This window comes from Clinocottus analis, unplaced genomic scaffold (genome assembly GCF_023055335.1).
Source record: "Clinocottus analis isolate CAN_PGR_092001 unplaced genomic scaffold, fCliAna1.0.p SCAF_6, whole genome shotgun sequence".
Classification (NCBI taxonomy): Eukaryota; Metazoa; Chordata; class Actinopteri; order Perciformes; family Cottidae; genus Clinocottus; species Clinocottus analis.
The window spans coordinates 7,225,119-7,236,663 of NW_027176218.1; the positions used below are offsets into that span (position 1 = coordinate 7,225,119).

At 38.7% G+C, this 11,545-nt stretch overlaps 1 protein-coding gene across 1 annotated transcript; it reads right to left on the minus strand.

Moving 5' to 3' along the window:
- Window positions 1-1,986: 1,986 nt before the first annotated feature.
- On the minus strand, window positions 1,987-5,808 carry lmo2 (LIM domain only 2 (rhombotin-like 1)). Its single transcript, XM_068603087.1, has 3 exons — window positions 5,243-5,808; window positions 4,081-4,296; window positions 1,987-3,157 (listed from the first exon to the last, which is right to left on the minus strand). The coding sequence occupies exons 1-3, from the start codon at window positions 5,281-5,283 to the stop codon at window positions 2,935-2,937; spliced, it is 480 nt and encodes a 159-aa protein (XP_068459188.1). The 5' UTR covers window positions 5,284-5,808; the 3' UTR covers window positions 1,987-2,934.
- Window positions 5,809-11,545: the final 5,737 nt, after the last annotated feature.

Below are 11,545 nucleotides of genomic sequence, written 5' to 3' on the forward strand. Positions count from 1 at the left end.
AGCCTTGCTGCTACTTTGGCTAATGGTTAATTATGAGTCTATTGGTGTGTCTGTCAAGATGTTATACAGTATAACACTAACAGGGAACAAGACTTAAATGACCTCAAAACAATATGGAGGATGACATATTTGTAAATCACTTTTTCACAAAGTAAAGGAATATATATATATATATATATATATATATATATATATATACATATATATATATATATATATATATATATATATATATATATATATATATATATATATATATATATATATATATATATATTCATTCCTATTTGCCTAAATAACAAACAGAACAGGAAATAACTATTTGTTTAGTGTAATAAAAATGCTCCATGGGCATTTATGTATTTCATCACTTTTAAAGTTAACACTTTTTTGAATATTGGAGTTTAATGCAGAAAAAAAAATCATATTTGAAGACATTGTCAGGTTTTGCAATAATCATCATTTAAATTTGTATACACAATAGTGTGGTTTAGGAGACCCCAAGCAAAAAGGAAGTAAGAAGCCGACCTCAACAAAGCACAACGTAGATGATTATGTAGTTACTGTGTTATTTATCTATACAGATCTTCAGCCTGGTGTTCAATATGGAGCTGATTTGTTGTTGAGACCACCGTGCAGTAGTTTTTTCTTGCAGCCATTCCTCAAGCGTTACTTAATGCCACACTAACAATTCTTCAATATACAGACCTCCAAATGAGCGAAGGCCAAGCATCCCTGTGCCTTTACAGTATATTCTCATCTCTATTGTGGGAAAACATATTAGCTTCCCTATAAGTATCTCTTTTAGTAGAAGCGTCATGTCAGCCTGGGTGGGTTTTTAACTTCCTTCACTCCTCCCTCGTCTATGAAACTACTGTCATGCCACACTAAAGGCCTCATCCTGGAGCTTCTGTGCTGTGCCATCTTGCTTTACCCTCTTTTCCTCATTTCTTCCTTTACCTTTGTTGCAAATTCCCGATCACATTCTTCTCTCACTTTATAATGCCGGTTAAGGCTGATTCTCTCAGCGGCTAATACGACGTGGTCAGGCGCCTTCGTTCCCAACCTCGAACGCAATAGCAGTTCATGGTTTCAATTATTGGATTTATGTCTGTAAAGATAACTGGGGATGACAGGAGGTTGTGTGATGGCACTGGAGGAGCACGAATTGTGACCAGCTCAGGGTGGGTTGACAGCTGGCAGACATGAAGAAGACAGCAGAAACATTGAGGGACACCAGCTTTGAAGACCGACAGTAATAAGGGGAAAGCCAGACAGAGTGAATATACAGCCACAAACATCATGACTCCATTAACATCATTTTCTTCTCTAGTATTCACTCTCTTTTTGCCCTACCAGTGAAGTTTACTCTCAGAAATAGCTGCATTCCATAATAGATTTGCAATAATTAACAGTATAATATTCAGCAGCTCTCACTGACCATGGCCAAAACAACTGTGATGACTGATTCAACTATGATTATTGGATGGTTGAAATGTATAGATCTTTTAGTGACCTCTAGTGGCTGAACTCCATATAAAGCGTAGAGCATTAGAATCTATTGTTATTCCATTAAAACACACATATACAGTCTTTACACACTCTTAAAGGCCATAGCTGTGTCCCACTTTCATAGTCACAATCTGCAGAGACGTAGTATTTTGTTGTTTTGCAGTTGGTGTGAAAGAAAACAACATTTACTTTCAACTGACAAGAAATTATACAATGTGTTGCGCAAAGGCAATTAAACTTGAACTTTTCAATACAAGCAGCTATTAAATATTCAAAATTAGATTTTGTCTTCCGGCTCCTCTATTTCTATTTTAGCACCGCAGTGTCCCTTAACAGCACACTTAAAAATCAGGGTTGTTTTAGTTATATTCTGACTGATCCCAAATGTCCTGTGGTATGCACAGCTTGCACCCATTTCAGGTGTATTTGTAACTCCAAGAAAGACACTCACGCCAAAGATGAACTGTGTTTCTCTCAATCAAAATGTATTTAATAGTAAATGACTAAAAAGTCGTAGGTGCATGTCCAGAGAGGTGGAATAGATACAAAAGACACACATCCAAAGTCAGCAAAATTAGTATTGCATGGGATTCCTCAATAACTAGAAGGCGCCTCAGTTCAACCTGCCAATACAGCACGATCATTCTGATCAGGACTTTTCAACATGGACTTTGCATTCATAACTTGAAATGTCATAAGATTTTTGGTAACAATTTACAGGTTTGTAAATTACTAATTAATTCTTATCTTTTATAAATAGTTTGGTTTTCCTAGGGAGGTTTTGTGGAGAGAACAACACTATTATTTAGATAGTCAGTCCAGCAGGTTAGCATAACATCCTAAAAGCAGATTTGTTCGCAGGCAAACATACAATTTAACATAAATGGAGAATTTAAGCGTCCAATAATGAATGAATAACAAAGTATATATTTACCTAAAAATTAATACCAAGTCACAAAGTTCTTCCCAGAAATTTCTCAGGAAAGTACGACCGTTAAAAAAACACTGACTGACCTTACTGAAATTCTCATTGAAAACTTTGAACACACATTTGAACAGAAAAGTCTGAGGTGATGAAACAGTGTTTGACTAAAACAAACTTGACAAAGATTTAGTTTTTTCATTGCTAAATATCCAAAAAAAATTCCAGTGTATAACAAACAGCTATTATTGCATGTTTAAGTCTTTCCATTATTTAGGCTTTTTTTATTTGCATTTAAGGACAAAGCCTATGATGAAAAGCTTTGTTATTGCTGGTGCAGTCTCCAGTAGTCTCCAAGGAGGGAGCAATGCAGAGATGTCATCTCTCCTTTCTGAGATAAAATAATTTCATATGAATGCCAGATGCATGATAGCGTGTTCATCAACGGTTCATTCCCTTTGAAGCCAGTGGGAAAAGGCAGGGTGACACTCTTTGTTCTGCTAAACCATGTTGTTGTTGAGTTTGGTCCATTCATAGATGTCTTGCTCGCACACAATGTCTGAGTTTATGAGCAGGTAGCGGTCACCCACGCAGAAGTGCTTCTGGCAGGCGGCACACTTGAAGCACTCCAGATGGTAAACCTTGTCCCGCACGCGCATCGTCATCTCAAATGCGCGAATCCTCTTCTCACAGGAAGCGCAGAGACCGTCCTGACCGAAAAGCCTGAAGGGATGGGAAGATGTCAGCATTATACTGAGATGTAGATGGGAAACAGAAAACTTTCAGAAATCCCTTGAGTCTCTATTTAACTACTGTGGATCTTTTCCCTCTGGCCATGCACCTATTCTGGATTAATACCACCTGGCCTCAGGATTTCTGTGATCCAGTTGGTGGTGAAACAGAATACATAGAACAAAAATAAGAAACATCTTAAACATTTTTATATACAGCAAGACCGGGCCAAAGGATTAAGTTGTAATGCACAATTGTACAAATGACTGCAAACAACAAATGTTCACCGAAATTAGGTAACAGTGGACATTCAGGGGTCCTGCAGCTGATGCCCACTTTGCCTGGTTAGAGGTCCATCTGTTTCCCAAATGAAACCCTCCCATAACTTCAATCTTCTGCACTTTTCGACAGACTATAAATGTCTAGTCAAAAAAATCCACATGGCCAAGCCCCATGTCCCTTGTATAAATAAATATGTATATAAATGCACTCATTAAACAATTACTAATAACATGTGATAAAACGGTCTCTGTCACAGATTTTCAGTGTTTCTAACCTTTTTTTCTCATCTTAATCATTCTAGTTTTCTGTTATTGTCAACAAACCCCTTGAAAAAACCTAAACAAACAATGCACCGACCCCCAAGCTCATTCATACCGTAAAGTGTTACTAATTTCAGCTGTGGAAAACAGTTGGTGTCCTTTTAAGTCTTTGCAGTCCCACAGTGGTGTATGTGGTCAGTTTGACTTAAAATTGAACACATGATGTGTTTTTAATCGTTTTTGACAACAATGGAGGCGTCTGGCACGGAGGAATAAGATGCATAGCAGGTGTTTGGCTACGTAGACATATTGGCCTTGCTAACTAACAAAATGCTTGATTACATCATCATTTTCCAACACCATCGGACCAACCTGAGGTAGTCTCTCCGACATAATTTTCTTCCCAGCTTGTAGTAGAGCCGGCGGCCCACCTCCCCGAGTCGACAGCCACACAGGTCACAGCTCAGGCAGTCCTCATGCCAGTACTGCTCGATGGCCTTCAGGAAGAATCTGTCTCCAATGCTCTGCTGACACCCGCCGCACGTCAGCAGAGACGGTGGCATCTGGAGGACCTCATCCACCGGCTCCCTGGATGAGAAAGAAGACATTGGTTGTTTATCAATTCAATAAATTACCTGGAAAACTACATGAGAATATGATTGAAAATGTGTGTTGATTTGTTAATAGTTTAAGCTCAAAGCTCAGACTTCCAATAAGATCTTGAATCGCTATTTATTGGTCCGATGGTTTTAAACTGTCCAAAAGTAACTTGTACAATTGCAGTATCATGCTGTCCACCTGAGGGAGCCATTGGATATTGTTCAATACAGAATTGTAGCCACACAGCAAATGCTACTTTATAAAGCCCTTAAAATTAAGTTTGACCGTTCTCTTTCCAAATAGGAAGCTTTAAAGTTGTTGAAATAATTGTATTAATAAATGTTCTGTATCGGATTGTTCCAACTCTCCATTGAAACTACATAATGGTTTGTGAAATATACAAACTCTTCAAGTTTGTATGGCTACGCCATACGTCCATATTGTATATGTCTTGTACATCATCTCAATGCCTCACAAATTTGGTATTTATTTATTCCGCTGGAATTTAAAATACAGTTGTGTGTCTGGATTAAAAGTTTGTTTGTGATCAGGTAAACGTGAAGCTGCTTTTAAGGTGGAAATGCCTTTTTATAGGCTTTTATGCCAAAAACAATGTTGATCAAATAAACTGTGAAATAATTTGGACAATCAGCCTGAAGGGTTAAATATCTTAGCCTACCTTTAGGAATCTTGTTCTGAAAACACTGAACTTTTTCTTGCCAAGAGCTACATTTCCTCCCTCGCACATTTAACAGTATGCCCTTGAACATGCACGTGATAATTGTTCTTGCTTATCAGCAGGAGATGCCTGACCCCCATGCTATCATATTAAGCAGTAATTGTCCCCGAGCCTGGCTTCCAGATAACGCGTCGTTGTTTGTTTTCCACACACATCAGAAATAAATCCGCCAGTTTCTACATAAATGCTACTTACTCATTTGCTTCCAGCGTCTTCCTCTCTATAGCGGATGACATGTCTAATGATGTCCAGCCGGATGCAGATGAGGTTTCGGCGGCTACCTGTGAAGCTGCCTGCGGGCAGACTGGATCCACGACACGCTGCACCTGCTCCCGCAGCGCGCTCGTTGTGTGTCAAATAAATTGCCCACTGAGCCCCGTGGAAATGGCCGCAAGACAAGACAATTTCTCTCTAAGCAGCCCCAGTGATGGAGGACGCTGTCATCGTTTCCTGAGGCACTAACCCGCGGTGACACTTGTTCAATTCTGCAGCGACTCTGCGGACCGTCCGTTCTTTAAAGCGACCGAAGGGAGTCTTGCGGGGATCTGCGTGTCCGCGAGTCCTGTTCAACGCTGCGGGCTGCAGACGCGCTCCTCCGGATGAAGCCGCGGTCGCCGTTGTCGTGCGGCGGCTGCATCGTGCTTAAATACGTCGGGCCCCTTCGGTCTCTGCTTTCGTTTCCCTCTTCCTGCTCACGACTGTTTGACAATGGGGGGAAATCGGTCTTAAAGCGACAGCTAAACACTGGCCGGCCTGCTCTGTGAGGCGCGAGGCTTGAGGTCGTGACTGAGACTAATGAGGTCATTATATGCTTCGCTTCACCGGAGTGCCGATAGGACAAAAGATAATGATATCATTAGTGCATGCCTTGTGTGTGATTGCAGTGCGTCTCAATCCTTCCCTCGTTGATGTGAGAAATATTTAGAACTTTCTGATGTTAAGATGTGATCCTTCATAAAGGGCCACCGTTGTTATTACTTCATCAATAGTGAATAAATAATGTGTCGTGCTTTATAGATCATGCAGTTATGATGTTATAGCGTGTAGCTCATTAGATCTATTCACTTTGGAGTTGTGCAACATGTTGGGATTTATAAAGGTCACAGAGTTGTTGACCCACAACAAAACTAACAGGAAAGCCCCTGAAGTTCCTCAAGGAAATGTATTGTATTTCATTTTGTTGCATGAGATATTAACGCTTGTGCATAAAATATTTCAACCTTGAAGGCTCATTTATGTCGGGTAAAGGTGATTCGACAAAGAGTACTTTTACTTTTGATATTGCATTGTATTTTTTCTGGTAACATGTACTTTTTGCCTATAATCTCACTGTAGTCTTTTTAATGACAGAACCTTATAGTTGTGAAATAAATATTCATCAATTCAAGGTACAAGGTATTTTACAAGTTAAAGTAAGTAGGCTCCATATTAAATGAATAAAGAGGCCAACTGCTCACTTTCACCAAGGCTAGGAAACTGTATGGTGCTCTTAAATTATATTAATATATTTTTATTTAGTGGTGCATATTGTTTTAAGACGCTGACTTCATAGTTTCAATCTCATCAGGGTGGAAATAGAAAAAAAAAATGATGGATTACACCTATTTCTTTGTAGCACAAGAAATAAACATGTCATCACATAATGAAATGACCAGCAGATGCAGAGAAAACAGCAATCACATACAGAATGATTTTACCTAGTATGGCGAAATAGCCATACAATTAAGAGGGTCGGTATAGAGAAAAGAGTTTATAATATTTCTTCATTAGGATATTTGAAAAGTAAAAGTACCCTTTTGCTGAATCATGTTATGCATATATAATAGGTTGTCTGGTTGAAGCTATTTAAAAATGAGCTTATGTTTTGTATTTTACAGTATTGTACTTAAAGATATATATATATATATATATATATATATATATATATATATATATATATATATATATATATATATATATATATATATACAACATGCAAAGTTGATCAACTGCATGGTTTCCTATTACTAAATTGGTTTCCCCTCTATGTGAGCTTGTCTTCTTTCCACACCTCTTGGATTATACGCCAGGCCTACAGACTTGACAACAGCAGAAGACTGCAGAAGCTGAAATTCCCCCAAAATAAGCTCTTTTGAAAGTTGTCTGTGTGAGAAATGATATTTCTGCATAGTTGGTGTCCTCGCAGCTTTTCCTTTTCAAACCAGACCTGCTGTGGGCTCACCCTCTTATCTGCTGCCAAAGCCTGGGGGCTGCCTGCAGGAGGGAGGGACACAGGCAGCAGTTGGACTGGACCAGGAGATAAAGCACCTCAACTCCAGTAACCACAGTTAGCTCCTTAGCCAGATGCAACAAAAAAAAGATTGCAGGCAAACTCTAAATTCAGGCTGAATGCATCCTCAGGCAGTTGTTGGAGTGTGTAGGCTCACTGGATAGATACCAAACCGAGAGGGCCCAGGAGCAAGGTGAACAGGCACCGAGTTCTGTCAGCTACACAGAAAACACAGCAGCTTCACTCAGATAAAACTCTTACTAATTACCCTTTAAATAAAAAATCTTCTCTGTGCTAGGTTTTCGCATTCTGTCTTCGTACAACAAAACAGCACAGTGCAAAAGCTACGATGGCTCCCTTAGTCTTAACAAAATAAATGCCACAATCTTTAAATCCCCCCTTTTCCCGAGGTAGCTGATAAAAGCAATCACACAACGAGTTCCACTCCGCAATGTTTTTAAAGCAACAATCTGGTCACATGACATACTTGTTATCTGCTTATTTCAACACAGCATTGCATTTAAGTCATGAACAACATGCTGTGCAGTTACATGAAATGGCTTTTGCATATTTTTTTCTTTGAAAATTCAATATTCGACAGAATCCTTGACATCAGCAAAAATTTTAAATATTGTTTTGTGGGTATGACCAGTGTTTGTCTGCACAAAAGTCTCTGGAATTAGAAACATAACTCTGTGGAGTTCATCTGTACCATAATGACCAACCATGAGCAAAATGTCATGTTGCTCAAGAACAAATCCACGATGGACGAGAAACAAGAAAGAGAAAGTCAGTACTGATATGACACTCAAGTCATCCACTTCTTCCTGTGGGGTTGACTGAAAAGCCAGGAGGATGTGCAACTAGCGTGCACAAATGAAGCTTTCCTGGGGGGTTGATGCACACTACATTCACTTCCTGCCCTCTTCCACACACACACACACACACACACACACACACACACACACACACACACATACACACACATGATGTATGATGGTACCCCTCTCATAGTTTCCCCAATTGACAAGTTGACTCCAGATGGTTCAGTATGATAGGAGCAACAGCTTATGGCGCACCATAAAAACTAGCTTGTCAATTGGCGATAACGCCCGGCTAGGCTTCAAACATGTCACCAGAAAGTGCAAGCCCCATGTCTCCATTTGAATTATTCAAATAAGATTTGTCAATATTTAATATGTATTATATTATATCATAGGCAAAAATAGGCAAGTCTTTTTTTTTTTGCTTTTATTATTAATGTGGAGTTTGGAGAGCAAACAGTTAAGAATGTAGAAAACCTTTTGGGAAGTGGTGTCACTCATGTCCAGCTTCCTGTTTTGCATGTTGAGAGCATTATGGAGTTGAAAGCAGTATGGAATTTGAGGGCAACTGGAAAAAGAGCATCAGCATGAAGCAAACCGCTGAATTCTACTTAACAGCTATTTCTTCCATCATTCAGCAAATACTGTGAATTTCTACAAGTCACAAGTACTCTAAATAGCAAAGTAGAGCAAGGCTGATGCAGGAAGTACAACCATTACCTTGCTAAATCGCTAGAGATTCAAATAGATCTATTAATTAGCAATAGAATAAAGATGCTTATCCAAACATCATGGACTATCTGGACACAAACATGCAGGCCCATTTCCTGAAATAAAAACATCGGCGATGTATTGTTTAGGCTTTGATAGCATGAACTCTGGAACCGCAATAGCAAAGCCGACTGCTTCCTGCCTAATTTGAAGTGAAGAGATAATTGCCAACTGTTTCAAAGCCCTCCTTTCAAACGGTCACAAGTCTGAGGAGGAGATGTTTTATTGTTCACTGTTTCCACATGGGTTTACATTACTGCGGGATTCATTGTAAGTTTTAAAATATCAAGGTGTTGAGCTCAGAGGTCAGACGAGGGAACACCCTGGAATTCTTTTAGAAAATGGCCGGTGGACTGTATTGTTGTTTGATTGAAATACAGCAGGCTGCGGAAATGAGTCACTCGTTGAAAGGGAGCTTCTCTTACCCTCGGGATCCTCCCATTATCAGTATTATCCCGAAAAGAAAACACTTTCAGTGGAACAGTGCAATCAAAAAACTGTGCAGCCTTGTTAACTGCTTCCTGTATTTGGCAAAACAAAAGAAAGTTGGATTCACATTCTTCTGGTTAGTGTGCCCCAATAAAAACCCTAATAAAGCAACAGCAGAAAAATATAAATGCAGCCCCTAATATATTAGAAATGTTATCATGTTTTCAACATTTATTCTGTGTGTATGTATGTGTGCTGCGTGTGTATAAGTTAGCAAATGTTTTGGTCTCTTTGTATATTTGTCAGTCAATTTATTAAAAACGATTGTCAGTCTACATATTTCAGAGGATGGACATAAACAAAACGTTTTCTTTTGAAAACGTTTACGGAAATGTTTTGCTGTTGATCATACTGCTGAGCTTTGCTGACACCTACTGGTTGAAGGTGGCTAAACAGCTAGCATGATGTCTAGCTGTGTTCATCCATCTGAGACTTTCCATTGAGTTAAGTACTTGCACAGATAATTATGTGAGAATGAATTTGCAAGATGGAAAACATTGGAATTGCATCATTAGAATTACTTTTCATTTCTTGACTGAAATGTTTTCGAGAGAGTTTGTCAATTTGGAGTCAGGACAACAGGCATGCATTTCATAGATATATAGGTTATTTAAGTTTAAACAGAGTGTGCGAAATGCAAAGTATGTGTAGTGTATATGAAGTGTGTGAAGTGGAAATCAACATAAATGTAAATGTGAATGTGTACAGTGATTAATTAGTCCACAGAGGATCTGGCCAGAGGGGATTTGTTGTATAGTCTAATTGCAGTGGGCAGGAATGTTTTCCTGTATCGGTCCTTGTGACAGCAAAGCTGGATGAATCTTTTGGAGAAAGTGCTCCACTGACCCTGCAGTAGGTGGTGGAGAGAGTTACCCCTGCTTGCAGCCGATGATGGAGCCGGCCTTCTTAACCAGTTTGTTAAGTCTGTTGGTGTCACCGCCTCCAATGCTGCTCCCTCAGCAGACAATGGTGAAATACAAGACTGATGGATATGTGGTTGTAAAACTGGCAGATTTATATTTGTTTGATATGTTTTAGACGTAAACAGCATATTATTAACATAAGGATTTGAGTAACATTTTGTTGTGCACGTTCTCTTATACGGTGTTACAGGTGTGGCTGCTGGTGTGGGGTTTCAAACCAGCAGCATTGCATGATAATCTTTCAATGGTCAATTTTAAATCCATCTGGATTTACAACACATTAATGCATTTCTTGCAGACCACATTGGCAGCACAAAACAGTGTGCATTAACTCTCCTGATGAACAAAGTGGCTAATTTGTCTGGAAAAACAATTGGAGCCAGTCATATAGACTTTTTATTTGCATATTTAAACTAAACGGGAGTCTAAGAATTGTATTCCAATTTACAAAATAGTCTGAACATGCCTGGTTGACTTAAACACCCCTTTATGACACTTTGTGCAGCCTATTTTCCGAGGAACCTAAAACTTTTAGAATGTATTATTGTGTTGAAATAAATATGTTGTTATTGTTGTTGTTGTTGTTGTTGTTGTTGTTTTTTGTATTGTTATAATTGGTTCATGGATGAAATCATAAAATATCCATAGTTTAGTTTCATTTGTATGTTTGGTTTCTGGATTTGAAATTATCCTGTTTGCAACTTAATTGCAAAATAGTTCTCAAATTTGAACTTTGAACTGTAACTTAAAATAAGGTATTTTTAGCGACAACTTCAGACATTTAAATGCCTTTTTTATGCTGAACATGAACTTGAACTGATGTGCAAAGATAACACGGTAGTGTATTATCAGGAGTAATTTATGTAGTTTGGCAGCTGTGAACCATGCAAGCACATGCTTACAATGGGGTGAGACAGCTGCTGCAAAAAAACGTACTTTATATGGCACACAGAGATAGAATAGAATAGCCTAATCAAAGCTAGTGATTGTGCAGATTTTCTGCCCAGCGGCTGTTGACTTTTTTGCCTGATCACAAATAGTAACTTTACAACGTTTCATTTTGTCAAAGTTATACTGTAATTAAATATTCGATGAAAAGTTTCCTTTTTTTTATCAATATATTTCTATTGATAAACCTACGCTCTTTTGGCGTTTGTTCGTGTGTTTTTTCTGTTCAGGTTTATCTTGGACAGCTAAAAACGGACCTTCGCCTTTATAAAGA